Source organism: Aspergillus terreus, genomic scaffold (assembly GCF_000149615.1).
Source record: "Aspergillus terreus NIH2624 scaffold_3 genomic scaffold, whole genome shotgun sequence".
NCBI lineage: Eukaryota > Fungi > Ascomycota > Eurotiomycetes > Eurotiales > Aspergillaceae > Aspergillus > Aspergillus terreus.
The window spans coordinates 1,846,553-1,864,359 of NT_165926.1; the positions used below are offsets into that span (position 1 = coordinate 1,846,553).

The window sequence follows — 17,807 nt, forward strand, 5'->3', positions numbered from 1 at the left end:
GAACCGGGCCTGATTCATCATTTTGTCCCCTGCCAAGCCACGCATTGTGGGACACGGTCCGTTTCTTCAGGGACACCGTCTGATCTAGTCTCGACTCCAAGTGGGTATTTAGACTAAGGAGAGCACAATGGGAAAACGAGAGGGGAGCCCAAGGTGGAGAGGGTCAAGTCCATCCCAAATCCAGGGGTAAGACGTTCCCAGAATGAACAGAAATTCCCGATGAAAGAAATCGAGTCATCTTCGACACATGTTTGTTGCTGCACGGATCCTTCCCACAAGACGATCTTCGGCCACCAACAGACTGGAGAAAAGCCCCGACACGACCGAGACAGGCCACAGTGCTTCATAAGCAGGATGATCATCACAAGGAAGGGGAGGGCACTGAATGATCTGCGTCTGACCAGTGGAGATTGCGATATTACGGTCTACGTACGCCCTCGTTTCTAACTGTTCTCGGTCAGGTTCCATGGACAATATTCACCAAGACGTCTTTCTAAAAGCTTACTCGGCTAGAGTCAATAATTCAATCAGAATTCCAAATGTTGTTCCACTTGACTACCGACGAGTCATGATTCTCCGTCGTTACCACCAGGTCTCGTGATAATTAACTATACCATCCGTACAGTATCTGCTCGGCTCGCCCCGTCACGTACCAAACATGGAGAACCGGCTGTCCGGAACTCCATTGTCCCTCTTTCCTAGTGTTAAATAAATCCCAGAGGCGACGATCTAGTGAAAGTCGTCATTGAGGTCAATCCCTCCATTAATTCTCCGATACATTCCTAAAGGTCCGGTCGATCCGCCCATGGGTCGTGCGTGCGGAAATAAGCATTGATAGTTCGGTACTAACACAGTGCTTTATTGAATACTCTTCCAGACTTCCAATGCGGCATGAAATCCATAGCAGATAAGAAAGAGACAAAAAACAAAAAACAAAAGACACAAGAGGAAGAAGGAGACAAAGTATAATTCATCCAGTTAGACGCACTTATCCAACCATGTGCAGCATGACAAGAACCTTGAACTGGCGACTGATACCGCCCTCGAATCTTTCCTCGCTCGCATTCTTCCACGAGTCTTCAAGTTCAGTCATAACGTATTCCAGATCACGGTCCTGTCCTTGGCGGACTCTGATCTCGAAGTTAGACCACTCGAATTTGATAGACGCCGCAACGACAACCTGCGTGGGGGTGTTGCTGTGCCAGTTAGAACTTTCAGTACCAGGTTGTCCCATCTCCGGGGTCTGACATTCATCCGCCATGTGTGCCAGAAACATAGAGGAAGAGATAAACTTCGTAAAGGGAACCCACACAGGCGCCATCTGCTGGTTGGACGAGGAAACAAGAAACTTGGTGTATTTCCAAAACTCCCCTTCTTCTTCGACCTGCTTAGTAACGGCAGGAGTAGTCTGGATGTTCTCAGCATCACCTAGCTTTCTTCTCTTTGCGGGCTTTGTAATAGTGTCCGAAGTCCCACTCGCGACGGCACTGAAAGGACGGATATCTCGCGGAGTAGAAACAGAGCGCTTTCTGCTCGACATGACGGTGTTCTCAAAGGCAGCCTGCTCGTCGTCGGACACGTAGTACAGGGTCTTAGCCTTGGGCTTAGGGGTAGCGGCATCGACAATGCTGGTCATCTTTTCCTCCGTCTCGCGTCTTTTCTTTTTCTTGTCGCGCTTCTTGTCGCGCTTCTGGGAGCCGAACAGGGTCGCGTCGCCATAGTTGTCCTCGCGCATCTGGGGGCTGAACGCGGTTACCTTCGGCGAGGACGGTTTATTCTTGGTTTCCTTTGGAGCAGGAACAAGATTGGTAGTAGTTGGCCTGTCAGAGGTCTGCGTCATATCCGAGTCAGCAAGAAACAAACGGGAAAGGAAGAGGTGTGACATACTTCAGCCTGCTTGTCGGTTCGATAGTAGCTCTTTGCCTTTCTCTCTAAAAGAATCATGATAGTGCTGATGATCCTGTCCAGGCATTAGTAAACCACGGCAAGACGGGGGCATGAGGAGGTCAACTACTCTTCTTTACAGCGCGGATACACACAGAGCTCTGCAGTGCGTTTGAGGGCTGATGAGTCGAGGTACTTTTCACGGCCCTCCGCGGTGCCCCAGTAGAGAGGCCCGAACTCCAAGGTGAAGTTTGTCGCGCATTGTCTGCGCTCCTCCTCAGAGTCCCTGAGCTCTTCCCATTTGAACCCATAGCCCTGGACACTCTGTTTGAGCTTCGTGATGAACTCGCTGTGATGAGCTTGGCCGAGATCCAGAAACATGGTGAAGTCTCTATCGCGGTGGCGGGTAGAGAGACAACCCTCGTCCAGGTCAGCCCTCATGGGGTGAACATCCACGGATCCCCTGGTGGGGCTGGGAGAAGGGGTAGATTCCCGGGATATCACTCTGGAAGTCCTCATCCCCATTTGATTTGTGGGTATAGATGGATGTAGGGGAGCGATCCGGTTGAGATGGGAGAGGGGGGAGGGGAGAGAAGAAGAGAAAAAGACGCGAAGGTGGTGGAGAGAAGAACAATGGTGGTAAACAAGTCACAACAGAAGGAAAAGTTTTTCCAGCCAAGTAACTCTTGGTTTGACTTGCATTGGAACTGGATGCGATTTCAGCCAGTTCATATGCATGCTAGTTGTCCTTAAGACCGGCATTGTGTCTCGTCTTCCTTCATTATTCACTCTGTTTTATACCAGGCCCTTTTCTGGGCCCAAGACTGATCTCTGCAGCTAGGTATATAGTATCATGATGTGACCGTTTTCAATAAGAGTTTACTTTTATCCCCAGTATGTTTCGCTCCCTCGTTCCTGTGGCTTTCTTATCTCATGATCTGGGGGTAGCTGAATTAGCTATGGCGCGGGTAGAATAAGGTATCTAAGTCTGTTGAGAGCCATAAAGAGGGCACTGTATGCTTCATTAAGACCTTGAACATGAATACATGCCTTGTCTTGTTTGATTTGGTGTCCCATGATCGGTGCCAGCTATGATTGCATTGTGGACAGATGCCCGTATACCAAGATGTTTGCACCCTTCACACTCTTCCCAGTTCAATGAAAGCTTAATGTTTCATAAAATGACCTCTATCCCTGCTGTCTAGGTATAGTGAAATATGCAGTATCATGTATATGTATAGTATCAGAAGTATGGTAGTGGAATCGGTTTAACATAGCGGTAGTATGAGTTTGCTTGGTGACTGCCTACTATGTAAAATTCCCCATTAGAGGCTAAACACTTTTCAAATAGGGAAGCATTTCATTTCATGCTGTACACTGTCGTGACGATCCGGTTAACTGCGGTTTACATAGAAGTCGGCATTAAGTGTACACATGCGTCCGTTCCACCGTTTCCCGGTGCACATACCAACGTCTCTCAAAGCTTCGGCTTTCTTCCAAAGTATAGCCTTCCAAGACATCGACCAAAGAATTCATCTTCTTGACATTTTGCAGTCCGCCTGTTGAGAGCCATACGTCAAACGCTCCATGGCGATCCCTCCCCCTAATCGAGACTGCGAGCCGGCTGGCTGGATCCCTAGGTTCTGCCTTCTTAGCATAGGGATTCGGATGTGGCCTTTCGGCAAGATGAAATCTGCAGGATACCACATCCCCCTCTTTGGGGTCCAGTTTCAGGGATCGTGGTAAGGTAAACTGGAACATCCCACATGAAATTGTAGCCATCTGACCGTCATGATAAAGGTGGACGGTTGTCTCTGCCTCGGATAGGTACTTCTTCAGGTTCTCAGTCTTTTTATCCTCCAGCGTTTTTCGTGCTTTGGCATGCCTTTCCAAAAGAATTTCCCTGTAGTAGTTGCGAAGTACAGGATCTGGTGAGTTTCTGATGTCATTGAATGCATCTCTCGTGTTTTCGGCCCACTCGCGCACAATTGGGTCCTCTGAACGCAAATATTGTTGAAAGGCATGGCGTCCGCCGGTTGCGTCTCGTACAGAGTCTTTGTCCCCGGTGAACCCTTGCCACAGGGGCAGTGCGACGTTGAGATGATTTCCAGACCAAAGTTTTTGAACCCCTTCTGGTAGGTAATCGTCTAATTGGACGGGAGTCAGTGTCTGGAAGACCAGACACATCCACATCTCTTGGATGTTTAAGATAAGCTGCTCTTCGGGCGTTGAAGGCTGTTTATGCGTAGCAAGTGAGACGAATACAGACTCCATGTTGTCATCGAGGTCCCATATATGATAGTGGAGACATGGGTTGCGGCGGCGGCGGTAGGGATCATTATGCGTCTCAATCCTGATGCAAAGCACTACTGCCTGCCCAACATACAACCAAAAGATGCCTGGCTGCTCCTTCCTCCAAAGTATATGCAAGTACACGCCACACTCCTTCAAGTTTGTAGGATCGCGGCCAATCTCCCGCAGACTGGTCAATACGTTAGTAAGACTGTGGATCGCCATCTCATGTGGATAGAAGAGTACGAACCTTGATAATGTAAACTGCCCATTCGCACTATATCTCGGACTGCGGATTCCAGCCCATCTTCGAGGATCCTTTCGAGATCATCTATCTCAAGGACTGGCGCATACCGTTCTCCATACTTGCTTTTCACCTTTGCGAGGAGATGCTTCAGAATCTTTGAACGGTCCACGGGACCTAAATTTGGGAGATTTGGGCTTGGTGTGGCTCCCATGACAACGTTATTCCTTCGTTGCCGATCGTTTCTTTTCGAAGTCTCGTCGTCCGTGGCCTCATCACGCACCTATCGACAAATTGAGAGAGTTAGCATCAGAACACCTTCGTTATTGGTGCCCAGCTTTAAAGGGATTACTTCTTCAGAGAGGCCCTCCTGCGCGTCTAGAAAGTCATCTCCGCCACAGTGAAGGCAACTGTGCCCTTCGCTCCATGACTTGCAGTTTGTGCATAATCTCGCTACACAGTCTGTTTTGGTATGACCCATTTCGCCACATTGCCAGCAGAAGCGACAGAGGCATTGAGAATACCCATGTTTCGGGCAAGTGTCACATGGCCGCTGCATGGCGAGGTTGCAAGCGACAAAAAAGGCGAATGGGAAGAGGGCGTGGGTGTTGGTTGGGTAGATAATCAAGTCCAACCCGAGAGATAGAGGAGATCCTTGATAGGGTTGGGTGCGTAACACTAATGTCCTCCGGCTCAAGAGCAGATCAAGGGCATTCCCGGTGAAATTTCACTGTGGCCTCTTCCTTAACACATCATATAGGAGCATATCCAGTTCATGACAGATGGAACACCGATGATTGTGATACAAAAATACGTCTTACGGTTGTTAGGTGGTCAATCTCTGCCTCTACAGCCCACTTGTGGTAGTACGGAATGATAGAGCAAGATCATCGTGTATGAAGTATATCAATCTGTATGTGTGGGATCATTTCTAGCTAGTATGGCAGATATTGGGGATCGCCCTAGCCTTTGAGAGGGATATTACAGTCTTCACAGGTTACTGTCGCAAGAATAAGCCTCGGTGGGTAATTGATGACCTCTGTACATCATGGACGATGACATAGGCAGAAGGAGAGATAACCAACCTCTCGTGGAATATCTTATCGTGAATCAGTCAACTATCCATAGCTTCCGACGGTTCCTATCGTAGGGCCTAGTACAAAAGGAATAACAGAAGCAATAGCGGGACCAGTGTCCGGGTTATCGCTCCAAAGACTGAAGGCGAAGCATCCAACAGTAGGGCTCTCACCAAAATGTACGGCATGGACATTCGCGCCTGGGCCCAGAGTCTTCTAAGCTCACTAGGCTGGAGGACGACATCATTCTTCGGGTAAATAGTTGCTGACTATTATATGCATCATCTCAGATGGTTGTCCCAGGCTCGGTCTCGAAGCGCAGAGAAGTCGGAAACCAATGCCCACCATATGCAGCCTTCCCCTATGGACCCGAGAACCCAGGTATGTTTTATCGAATAAATAAGTGCTTTAATATATGTGGCTGGTTGAAGGCAAGTGTAAGAAAAATTAAATAACTAAATAAAGATATAATCTTGGAAACAGGGGGGGGAGAGGAAAAAAAGGATTTAGCATGTCCTGGTTTCGATCCAGGGTCCTGTTATCTGTTAGATTTTGTCTTTGTTTGGTTAGAGTTCGTAAACGTACCTCCGGGTTATGAGCCCGGCGCTCTTCCCCTGAGCTAACATGCTGGTGATGAAAAGATGCTCAGTTATTGCATATATCAAGATCCAAGAGGAAGTTACGGTTATCCTGGAAAATGAGAGGTGATCCGATGGGCCTATCAACGTACCTGAGGCATCAACCCATCTACTCTGTACAGTTAAAGTCGTCGAGTATTGGTGTATTGGTTGGTCGAAGGCTGATTTCATTGTCCAATTCCCCGTATAAACTCCCATATATTATTGTCATGACCTAGCTATATTTCATGTGCTGGTGTCTATGCTCTACTCAAGACCAACAAAGGGTGTGTCTTTGACTGTCTCCCGAAACACCTCAAAAGCGTTGGATTAAGCCCACGAACTATCAACATGAAATAATTATCGAGGCAAAAGGATAGAAAGCAAGATACAACCTTGAATATCACCACCCACTGCGCTCGCTATAGCTTCAGACAGTAACGGCTAACAAAGCTACTTCTCTTCGTCTACCTCAGCACGGGCTTCTGTAGACAACGGACTCTCTGTGAGACGCGCCAGAGCATCATCCAGACCAATCTCCCGAGAAATTTCAGCCTGCCGTTCAAAATCAGACACCGCCGTTCCTTCAGATCCAAAAATGGCATCCATCTCCTCCAGTGACAACTGCTTCGTCTCAGGGACCAGGAGTGCAATGAACAGTGCACCGAGGGTGGTCAGGAGACCGAAGAAGATGTAGGTGCCATATCGGATGTGTTTTAGCATATCGGGGGTAACCTGGCCAATGATGAAATTGCACATCCAATCTAATTAGAGTGGTCAGTATCCAGACATCCCAGTCGATTGAGAGAGGTTAGACTTACTAGCCGACGCCCCAAGGGCAGTCCCCTTCGCACGAACACTCAAAGGCCAGATCTCTGCAATGATAATCCAAGCACAGGGACCTATTTATCAAAACTTAGTGATTTCCCGTTCGATAACGCCTTGAATACTGAGGTCTATACTCACCCCATGAATATCCGAAGTGGACTACAAACAACCACACCATAGAAACAGCACCCCAGCCAGCCGCCTGATGCGAATCCCACTGGTTCTCATTCGCTCCAAAAATTCCCGCGATGATGAAATGACATGCGGCCATGCCGATAGCCCCGGCGACAAGAACAGGCTTGCGGCCCAAATTGTCGACCCAGATGACCGCTGGGATCGTCGCGATGAACATGGCTATGCCGACAACTCCGGTCGCAAGGAGCGAGGTCGTGTTGCTGCTCATTCCGAGTTGTTGGAAAATGGACGGCGCGTAGTATAGGACAGCGTTGATTCCGGTGAACTGCTGGAAGAACATGGTGACAGTCGCGACCATGACACGCCGGAACATTGGCCAGGTCGTGAACAAGCTGGCGAAGCCAACGGCCTCCAGCTTGACGTAGCTCCAGGTGTTGGTCCGATGGAGATGGGGGAACTTTTCCTGCTCGGTGCGCTTCTCGAAGAGACTCTGCGCTTTGATCTCGAGGAATTCCAGCTGGAGAATGGGGTCGTCCTCGGGGAGACCGCGTAGACTCATCAGGACCCTCTTCGCTTCGTCTTCGCGATCGTGGTGGATCAGCCAACGGGGGGAGAAAGGCATGAAGATCATTCCGACACCTAGAATCACGGCGGGAACGAGCTGCAGGGCAAGGGGCAGCAGCCACGCGGCGTCCTTCTGAGTTGGACCGGTCCCTCCGATATGGTTTGTTCCGTAGTTGATCCTGATCAGGTAAGACGAGGCATGCTTCGGCAGGAGGGGAACTCACCAGAAAGAAACCTTGGAGGTTGGTTAGCGAGAGCAGTTTTGGACCGACTGACCAGAGGAGTACTTACCATGATACCAAAAGTGATGGCAAGTTGTTGCAGCGCAACCAACGAACCTCGTACTTCTGGCGGAGCGATCTATCCAAGTTCAGCGGTGCGCCTGTAGATGCAGGGAGGTGACGGCTTACCTCTGCATTATACATAGGGACACTCATCGAGAGACTATAGTAGCGTCAGCGCAATTCAGTTCGGTTGGTTATAATTCGGCGCATCCCATACCTTCCCACTCCCATACCGGTGATGAATCGACCACCCAAGATATTAGACGAACTGCCGTTGTTTGCAGCCGCAGTACACTGTACCACGACGCCGAGACAAAAGATTCCAACGTTCAGAAGGATGGTGTATTTGCGGGAGATTCTTTCGCACAGAAGGCCGGAGTATAGCGCGCCGAACCAGGCACCAAGCTCGAGAATAGCTATCGATATTATTTAGCTGCGGCCGGTGGACATCACTAGGAAAGGAATATACCTGTCAGCCATCCTTTCTTTGTCTCGTTGGTGACCGCATCGCCCATCTAAACCTGTCAATATGAAGTGTGTTCGCGATGTCGAGGGCCAACGTACATGTTCTGCGAAAGAATACATCGTCACTCATAGTAGGTTAGGCTAGTTCTGGTACAAGTAAATATGGATGTTGATATTGAGTCACTTACAGACACCAGAGAAAACACCCTACCAAGCGCAAATCCATTAGTTTCGTTTGTCGCACATACAACAGGAATCATACCTGATTGTAACCATAGAGAAGACTGCTCCCGAATCAGCAACCATGGTAACACTCTGAGGCGCAACTTAGAAGACCTACCCCCCAAGACACGCAAACATCGCAATCCCAAATACCTTCCGATTCTGCACCAGCGCTGCTGGGCCGGACGGGCTCCTAAGCTTTGCCTTGCGAATCTTCGCGGCGGCATCCATAGCCGCAGATGTATCGGCGCCACCCATGTTGTCTGTCTACCTATACTTTTGGTCGCTTGCGAAAAAAAAAAATCTCCGGGATATAGACAGCTCACTCTCGCGTCACACAGGTGAGAGTGCCGTGCCCCTTTTATTAATGTCTCTTCGCAAGAAATGGGCTAAGATCGACGACTTATAGGAGCCTCTGGCTATTTTGGCTATTACCATTCTTCCGCATGCTACCTCGAGCGCCCCCGCAGGGACATGAGGAGATACCTGCTGTGCCTAACATATTTAAAGGTTGTTTTCTCTGTCACTGGACTAGTGTTGACAGGGGGGAAAGCGTCCAAGGGCCTGGTTTGTTCCAATAACTGGCGGCGAAGGCAGTAGCAATCTACCGGAAGACAGACATTTCTCAGCTTTCATCTGACTGAGACCTCAGGATCAGGTATAAACCGGATGAATGACCGGATAAAGACTGACAATGGGAGTCATCGCCCAGAATCCCCAGGAAAACTCTCGGTGTTCGGCTGGGGATAGGCTCACGAGCAAGTCGCCAAGTTGTGGAAGGCCCGTGGTTGAGGGGGCGAAATCAAATTGCTCCAATTGAATACGGGGGCTTCTTGGACGCCCAGGCGCCATGAAGTCTCACAGACCGTAGGTGATGCGCCACCTCCGGACTTTTCCTTTCTTTCGCTAGCCTCTTCGTCAATACGAGGAACGGCAACGCTTGTTTAGGATTATGCGGCAAATGTGGCCTCTGAGATTTGCTTGACGGGTCAAGCGTTGGTATAAATGCTTGCAAGGTAAGCCGTAGTCCAATCGACTGGTCTTTTATGCAGGATATCTACATGTCTGCGCTCTGATTCGTTCTGTGGTCTACCGATCGAATCTGTGGATGACTAACTCGCGATTCGCGTTCTCGCCGACCAAATACCGTTCCGTTCCATGGACGGTCCCTTTGCTCGTAAGCTCGAAAATCTCTTCATGTTTTAGAGTCTTCTCCGATGATGGTGTGCGAATCGTCAGGAACATTTTCAGATCAAACGGCCATGTGATTGGAGATAAGTGGAGACAGAAACCAACTTTCGCTTCTTCATCGACCGTCTCCGAGATGATGGCATACCAAGGTTCATCACAAGCTGAAAAGGTAAGAGGCTTTGTCTGTAGGCTGTTACTTCCGCGATAGGGTGGGAGAGTCGACTGAACCGATCGTCTCCAGGTAGGACCATTGCCTACTATCGGGATACTGGTGATTTGCACCTGGGACGTCCACTCGGCTGGCCCCACAAGCCTGTCTACTGGACCTGTACAGACATTTTCGACAATGTCTATGGCCAGATTATCGTCGCTGATATTCAGGCATTGCACGGCCGGGAGACCTCGCTGTCTGACAGAGTAAAACCCCAACTCTCTGAACCCGAAGCGCGAAATAATAGAGGGTCCAGTATCTCCACTATCACCCCGCAGTCGTCCGGTTGGATCTAGCGACGGCCTGTAATCCGAAGGCTTGGAGATGTCCCAAACAGAAAGCGACTCAATTGGGGCATCATCATCAGCAGTGTATAAGCTGCGATTGGGCTGCCAGATGTAGATAGCGTAATGCGTTTCGCTATGAGTAGAGTAGAATCGGTCTCTCTCACTCAGTGGATGACCGAGAAACATAATCTTCCATTCGTTTCGAAACGTGACACTCCAACCATCCAAGGTCTTGTTCACGTCGAATGACGATGCAAAGTGACGGTGCACTCCGTCGCTGTCATTCAACCAGTGGAAGGCCTTTGGCTCTGCCCACTCCACAACGAGAACTCTCTTTTGCAGTCGCAACCGGCGAATCACTTTCCCTCCGATCAAAAAAGGCACCATGAATTTCCTGTCGGTGTCCAGATCAAGCAGAACAAGGCACGAATAGTCTGCGCTTGGAAAAACCAAGAGGCCGTCCTCGTACGTCCAGAAGGACTCCGAAAAGACCCAGTCCACGCGCTGCATGAGGTGGCTGGCATGATTCTCCCAGGGCTGTACTTGGAACCATTCTCTCTCCCCAGAAACCCCGAAGTCATCGCAGAGCTTGTATCTCTGAACGGATTTGGGCTTGCCTCGGCACAGGTGGTGATACCTCAGGGCAAGCTGATCGAAAATCACGCGCGTCAGATCGGATTCCCCATTCAATCCTGCGGTGCTGGTTCCATCTCCATCCTGGAGTTCTCGAACTTCCTTTGCGAATGGGAAGAACTCGGCCAGTAGCGGTGCCAGATTGGCAACACTGCTGAAGGCCTCATTCCACGATCGCGAGACACGGCGACAACAGACGATATCTTCCGGCTTCAGACGACGCAAGATCATCCAGAAGATCTCCCGTGGCAGCATTGATATGCCTTGAGGTCGTGGAACGGACAGGTCCATGGTTGACATCCCCCACAATGAACAATGCGGAGAACTGGGGGATAGAGTTTGTTCAGGAATGTGATCGAAGGGTAAACATTGGCCTAGTCGAGCTCATTCTCAATCAATGAGAGACAGGCGCCAGATGTGCAGAGCGATGGGGAGGAGAGTCTGTCATTCAGGGCGGTCAAGGGGACGAGATCATGGTGCGTGGAGAGGTGGCGGTTGAATAATGGCGAAAGAAGTTGGAGATGCGCGTCACATGCCAAGACCAGGCCAGAACCGGCGACAGCTTCAGGACACCTTGCTTCTTACCTTCAGTCCCTCATTTAATTCCTCCCCTCGCTGACAGGCGGTCTTTGATCTATCCTGTATTATGAACATCCCCTTTTCACACTGATACTCTTCGTCGCATACGCTCACACACTTCCTCTCCGCCCGCCATGATGTGGCAGCCAAGTTCTACGCTTCTCCTCGCGGTATCCCTTCTCGCGGCCCTGCCAGCCAATGCAGATGGGCTGTACACAAAGAAGTCTCCTGTGCTGCAGGTAGACGCGAAAAACTATGACAGACTGATCGCCAAATCGAACTACACTTCGGTAAGCTGAATCTCTTCCCTCGATACAATGGACTGACCAGGCGCGTACTAACGGGCCCTGCAGATCGTAGAGTAAGCCGTCCTCCCCGCACCTAGCCTGTTTCCAGCTTCCTAAGGCGTTCTCGTCGATAACAGATTCTACGCTCCGTGGTGTGGCCACTGTCAGAACCTCAAACCCGCCTACGAGAAAGCGGCGAAGAACCTCGACGGTCTGGCCAAGGTCGCCGCCGTCAACTGCGACGATGACTCAAACAAGCCTCTCTGCGGTCAAATGGGAGTCCAGGGATTCCCGACGCTGAAGATCATGACTCCGTCCAAGAAACCAGGCAAACCGCGGGTGGAGGACTACCAGGGCGCAAGAAGCGCCAAAGCTATCGTCGACGCCGTCGTAGACCGCATTCCAAACCATGTGAAGAAAGTGACAGACAAGGAGGTGGATCAATGGCTGTCTCAGGACGAGGAATTGCCCAAGGCAATCTTGTTCACGGAGAAGGGCACCACCAGCGCCCTGATCCGTGCGCTGGCCATTGAGTTCCTGGGCTCCATCAACGTAGCCCAGATCCGCAGCAAGGAGTCTGCGGCCGTGGAGAAATTCGGCATTGAGAAGTTCCCCACCCTAGTTTTGGTGCCTGGCGGGGGCAAAAAGCACATCGTGTACGATGGCGAGCTTCAGAAGAAGCCAATGGTTGAGTTTCTCAGCCAGGTCGCCGCGCCCAATCCGGATCCTGCCCCGGCGAAAACCAAGAGCAAGCCTGCGAAATCAGCCACAGTGTCCTCCTCGGTTGTTCTGGAGGATGAGGAGAACAAGCCAACGGAATCTCCAGACCCCAAGGTGGTGTCGGATGATGTCCCCAAGCCTGCGCAGGTCCCCATCCCCGCGCCTCCCATTGAGAGCCTCGCAACCCCCGAGGCGCTGGAGTCAGCTTGCCTGACGCCCAAGTCGGGCACCTGTGTTCTGGCTCTCCTCCCAGAACCGAGCGAGCCTGACGCGGAGCTTTCTGGCCCCGCCAAGGAGGCGCTCGTGAGTCTGTCCGAGATCGTGCACAAGCATGCCCAGCGCCAGAGTAAGCTGTTCCCTTTCTATAGCGTCCCTGCCATCAACACGGGTGCGAAGACCCTCCGGTCCGGGCTCGGACTGTCGGACGACGCCAAGGCTGTTGAGATTATCGCCCTCAACGGACGTAGAGGTTGGTGGAGAAGATATGAGCCTTCGGGCGATGCGGCATACGGACTTGCTCCGGTAGAAACCTGGGTTGACGCTATCCGGCTGGGCGAAGGGGCCAAGAGCAAGCTGCCGGATGGAGTGGTTGTCGCTGAGAAAGAGGCTGAAAAGGAAGCTTCTGAACACGATGAACTGTAGATTCGTCATTTGCAATGAGATCGTCCTGGCGATGTCGCGCGGCCAGTCTGTCCAGATCTTGGATGGGCCCGTGCAACTTCCTGGTGTAACTGGTCTGGAGTGCAGGCGTTCTAGTTGCAGAAAATGTAAAAGAAAGGCATCTTCATAATCTATCGAAACTTTTCGGATATAGTTCGAAACAGTTTGCGTATGTATATACAGGAACATTCGTAGATCGATACCCAAACCCATATCTTTGCACGGAACCCAGTACTGCCTGACATAACACCGTCTTATTCATGCAACCCAGTAACATCTTGATCGGGGATATCTAATACGTTTTATTCATCGGTCTAATCAATCAGTGCTTCCCCTTTCTTCCTTCCGTGCCCTTCTTGATGATCTTTTGCCTCTTCGACTCTACCTCTTTGTCGTAGATCTCGCGCGCAGTTTCGCCCTTCTTGCGCTTAGCGGCTTTCGCGGATTTGACGCTGACGGTCGAGGCACCGCCGCTGCGAATCTGCTTCTCGGCTTCTTCCCAGGTGGCACTGCCGTTGTCAATTTCGTATCTGAAGGCTAGAAATCAGTTATTGTTCATTCACCGGGGACGGCGTCTCCAGCCGTGGTGCGACACTTACTGATCCAGAGGGAGAGCGTCAATCAGAGCCCTCTGTTTCTCCCGCATCTCCTCATCCACTTGCTGTCCACCCTCGGCAAGCTCCTCTTCTAGCCCGGTTTCCAAGGGCTTGAACCGCTCGTCAATAACTTCATCATGGGCACCCGAGCCGGCGTCCGTCGCTCCCACGCGATCAGACGGCAGGGTTTCGGCAACGGCGCCCTCGACCAGCGAGCGGAAGTGCGTCGACATCTTCCGGATGATCTTGAGGAACATAGCCAGCAGCTGAGACGACGGCAGGTTCAGCTCCTTCTCGATGGCCTCGAGGTTCTTGCGCTGCAGGCCAATGGCCAACAGGATGGACTGCTGGACACCGGAGAGGTTGACCTTACCGGTCAGGCGACCGGACATGTAGTACTCGGCGATGGTGGGGACCATGTCGAGGATGACGTGGTAGTCGAGGAGGTTGTTGGCGTAGCTGTCGATACGCTTCAGGTCAAATGGGGAGAAGACGGCGTCGAGTTCGGATTTCGTCAGGGGAGATGGGTTGAAGGAGGTGTCGAGTTTGGCGCCGGCCTTGGCAGATTCGCAAATACTGAGCGAGAGTACGGAGGGGAACTCGCGAAACTGGTAGGAGAGCAGAGCGAGGAAGCGGCGGTGGAAATCGCGGGCGAAGGCCCCGAGCCAGGAGGCATCGTTAGATCCGGTGGCGAGGGTGCGCAGCATCACGCACGAGTGCTCGCCCGTCAGCTCGTTGGGAGTCTGACGCAGGTAAACCGGGACGAAGGAAGAACGCTTCCAGAATTTGTGAAGGGAAAGGCGTCAGGCCGTAGCTCACGCCGATGTAATCGAGACCATCAGGACGGCGTTCGGACAGCTTGCCGAACAGAGGCGGCATGGAACGGATGTCCCGAACGTGGATGTTGTCGTCCAAGAGGTTGGAGTTGGTGAGCTCTTCGTCTGTGACCCGGACCATCTCTTCCTGGTTCTCGGCGATATCCTCAGACAAGCTCATGAATTTGCCCTCGTAGAAATCAATCAGGAGCTCCATAGCGCGCGATCCATAGCCCATGTTCAAGTACTCAGGGTTGGTGGCAATGCGCACGACTCTGGCGCCAGACAGACCAGCAAAGTCTTCGTCCTGATACTGTTGACTGACTAGCCAGGGGATGAGGTCACCTCCGGCTCGTTGGCCACGACTCAGGCTGTTCAACACGCTCTGTCGGCTGATGCGACCTTCCAGTGCGACCTGAATTACACAAAGAGGCTCTGGCAGCTTGGTAGCCTCCTCATCAATGGGAGGGACAAGGACGTAGAGTTGGTGCGCAGGGGCGTCACTCATCAGCTGGAGGTCGTTGGGGGTGTTCTTGTAGTGACTAGCAACGTAAAGAGCCATCATTTGCTGAAGGAACTTCTCCGACACAGGGTGGAACGAGAAAAGCGTGTCGCGGTTGACTTGGAGCAGTTGGCACTGGGAAGGGTGAGGGCAACCCTGTGTGTTCATCTTAGACTTTGGCAGTGTCGCATCCAAGCACAGTACCTTGTTCAGCCATTTTTCCACCGAGTCTCCAGGTGCGTATCGGATAGGCTCGGACAATGTGATCTCTCTCAACGACCGTCCGCCCAAGCCCTTGTCCGACGTTTTGGCGATCTTACCCGTCGAGCGATCCGCAACGTCGATATCATCACCGTTGACCTTGGCCCCACCTCTTGACTGCTCACGCAGCTGTTGAATCAGCTTGAGAGACAGTGATCGGCCGGTTCCTTCGTAACCGTTGATGGTAGAAGCCATGAAGACGAGGTAAGGACCCATCAGTTTGCGAACCAACGGCAGAGGGATAGCCGCAGCTTCATCAATGACCAGGAGCTCCGCCTGTCCCAAGACATGAGCATCCTGAGGTTGGATATACTGGATGGTCTGGCGGTGCTGGCGGTGGATGTTCACTCGCACAATGGCCTTGTTGAAATCGGGGTTGGTGGACTGGAGGATGGTGTAATCGACGTGATCAAGGTATCCAAGAGCGTCGAAGCCCTTGAAGACAAATTCAAAGAGGGTCTTCAAGTTCTCCGGGCTTGGAGATGTGATGAAGATGTTGCTGTAACCGTGAGCAACAGCCGCCGCAATGGCGACACCGAGAGCGGCCGATTTTCCTCGACCTCTACCGGCGGTGAGAGTCACCGTGCTGCGGAGCGTTTTCTCAGCAATCGCATCGACGAAGGTAAGAAGAGCCTTCGCTTGGTCAACGGTACGAGCCAGACTGACCAGCGACCCGATCGGCTGGGATTCCGCCAGGCTCTCCTTGATCTCCTTCAATTCCTTTTTCGTGCCCGTCGGGTCGGCATCAATGGACTCGGGGGGAGGAAGCTCTTTCACGTTCTTCCCTCCCGAGATCGGGAGGACATTCATCTCGTCGTCGAGGACCAGGCACGAATCGCAGCTGCCCAGAGAAAGAATGAAACGTTCGTTGAAACGTGCCACCACATCGTCATGCGCCTCTGTCCGGTATCTGGAGTGGATGTCCATCGACAATGTATACAACTGCTTCAAGCTGCTCATTCCCTTCAAAAGTAGCACCACCATTCCACCTCCTTCGACGGTCTCGACGGTTCGGGCGAGGAGGTTCGGAGTAATCGCTTCGAAATCTTGCAGGATGCACATGCCGTAGGTATTTCCGAGGATCTTTTCCGTCTCTTTGTAGTACACATACCGGATCTGATTGAGGGTGACGAACAGTTCGAACGCATCTTCTTGATTCGGCTCACGGATGCCTCGCTTGACCTCTCTCTTGATCTTGGCCTCGCGCTTCTTGCGGTGACTTGTGAAACCTAGCAGATCCTTCTTATAAGCCCAGAGGACAGACTTGTTCTGCTTCACATCGTGGTTGGACATGATATAGTGCAGGTTGACAATTACATCCTTCGCGCGATCGCCGACAACGACGAAGAAGCTACGCTTCTTCTCTTGCAGGCCATTCCGGATGAGCGCCGGGATTCGCGAGTCGATTGCCTTGCGCGGCATTATGGATCGCTTCTTCGGTCTGCAACTGAAGGAAAAAAGGGTCTCTTCGTTCGCAAAATTGGTTGATCCAGAGATAAACCCGGGTCTCCAGATACGGAACCAACCTTGAACTTGGAGGGGAAAGAATTGAAGTAAAGAAGTGGAATCCAACAACTGCCGCGCCAACTGATGCGATTTTTCGATGCCAACCAAAGAAAAAAAAGTTATCGGCGAAATGCCGGATGATACCGCCTACTGAAACTGATACCGCCCTAGCACGTGCAGGACCTGACCTCCTTTCTCTAAACAGGCTAAGCGGGCTTTCTGAGCGATGAGTAATCTGAATGACTAACGCGGGATGAACCGTGTGTAATACGAAGTACTCCGTAATCAATCATACCTCAATCTATCCATGACGAGTCCACCACGAATCCTTCCGAACTCCTAAGCTATCTACCAGCCATGCCATAGGGCTAGCGTTGGCAAGACCGGGAATCGACGGTACTTCTAGTGTCCCAGGCGAGGCTTGATGGAATGTTGCAATAGGCACTCAAGCCCGAGAATCGTTCCTTGGACCCTGAGGCTCACGAGGTGGTATAAACAGTATCTCGTCCGTGGAACGCTTCAGGACCATCATCTTCGTCCAGAATCCAACTGGTAGTTATGCATGGCTTCAGAAACTTCCGACCGATGCCCTGAATCCTGACTGATCATACGCTCGACTAGATCGACCGGCGTACGCTAAATAATACTATTAATACCAACAATATCCTGGCAATCCACCAGCCAAGTCATGATCATCGCTGCTGACGTCCTCCCCTTGACCTTCGAAACGACTGGCGAATGGGCCTAAGCAAACCCGAGTGTGTCGCCTTCCGTGGTCCAGACTGTTTCGTTGACGTATTCACCCACGGCGCGTGGCTTCTCCTGGCTTAACCCTGCCTCTTTTTTTTACGGTCTTGTCCCACTCGCAGTTTACCTCGTGAAAAAAGTAATAATACGACCCCCCTGTGGCCGGTCCTTCCACGATTTCTGCAGCTGCTGTTACCACTA

General features: G+C 51.5%; 6 protein-coding genes and 1 non-coding gene across 7 annotated transcripts; 1 reads left to right on the top strand and 6 right to left on the bottom strand.

The window, feature by feature from the left end:
* Nucleotides 1-988: 988 nt before the first annotated feature.
* On the bottom strand, nucleotides 989-2,265 carry ATEG_02554 (uncharacterized protein; the record flags this gene model as incomplete). The annotated part of the gene is made up of 3 exons (XM_001211732.1): nucleotides 989-1,831; nucleotides 1,888-1,960; nucleotides 2,015-2,265. The coding sequence occupies 3 exons, from the start codon at nucleotides 2,263-2,265 to the stop codon at nucleotides 989-991; spliced, it is 1,167 nt and encodes a 388-aa protein (XP_001211732.1).
* A 1,041-nt stretch (nucleotides 2,266-3,306) lies between these two features.
* On the bottom strand, nucleotides 3,307-4,948 carry ATEG_02555 (uncharacterized protein; the record flags this gene model as incomplete). Its single annotated transcript, XM_001211733.1, has 3 exons — nucleotides 3,307-4,366; nucleotides 4,531-4,703; nucleotides 4,898-4,948. 3 exons carry the CDS (start codon nucleotides 4,946-4,948, stop codon nucleotides 3,307-3,309), a joined length of 1,284 nt encoding a protein of 427 aa, XP_001211733.1.
* Nucleotides 4,949-6,003: 1,055 nt separating this feature from the next.
* Nucleotides 6,004-6,125, bottom strand: ATEG_10454. The gene has a single exon. It is a non-coding gene; the product is annotated as a tRNA-Met (tRNA).
* A 441-nt stretch (nucleotides 6,126-6,566) lies between these two features.
* ATEG_02556 (sugar porter family MFS transporter) lies at nucleotides 6,567-8,869 on the bottom strand (the record flags this gene model as incomplete). The annotated part of the gene is made up of 8 exons (XM_001211734.1): nucleotides 6,567-6,877; nucleotides 6,935-7,015; nucleotides 7,080-7,819; nucleotides 7,932-8,084; nucleotides 8,142-8,340; nucleotides 8,578-8,596; nucleotides 8,652-8,673; nucleotides 8,730-8,869. The coding sequence occupies 8 exons, from the start codon at nucleotides 8,867-8,869 to the stop codon at nucleotides 6,567-6,569; spliced, it is 1,665 nt and encodes a 554-aa protein (XP_001211734.1).
* An 831-nt stretch (nucleotides 8,870-9,700) lies between these two features.
* ATEG_02557 (F-box protein) lies at nucleotides 9,701-11,224 on the bottom strand (the record flags this gene model as incomplete). Its single annotated transcript, XM_001211735.1, has 1 exon — nucleotides 9,701-11,224. One exon carries the CDS (start codon nucleotides 11,222-11,224, stop codon nucleotides 9,701-9,703), a length of 1,524 nt encoding a protein of 507 aa, XP_001211735.1.
* Nucleotides 11,225-11,646: 422 nt separating this feature from the next.
* Nucleotides 11,647-13,161, top strand: ATEG_02558 (putative disulfide isomerase; the record flags this gene model as incomplete). Its single annotated transcript, XM_001211736.1, has 3 exons — nucleotides 11,647-11,802; nucleotides 11,866-11,873; nucleotides 11,937-13,161. The coding sequence occupies 3 exons, from the start codon at nucleotides 11,647-11,649 to the stop codon at nucleotides 13,159-13,161; spliced, it is 1,389 nt and encodes a 462-aa protein (XP_001211736.1).
* A 340-nt stretch (nucleotides 13,162-13,501) lies between these two features.
* On the bottom strand, nucleotides 13,502-16,775 carry ATEG_02559 (ribosome biosynthesis protein KRE33; the record flags this gene model as incomplete). The annotated part of the gene is made up of 3 exons (XM_001211737.1): nucleotides 13,502-13,709; nucleotides 13,779-14,551; nucleotides 14,595-16,775. The coding sequence occupies 3 exons, from the start codon at nucleotides 16,773-16,775 to the stop codon at nucleotides 13,502-13,504; spliced, it is 3,162 nt and encodes a 1,053-aa protein (XP_001211737.1).
* Nucleotides 16,776-17,807: the final 1,032 nt, after the last annotated feature.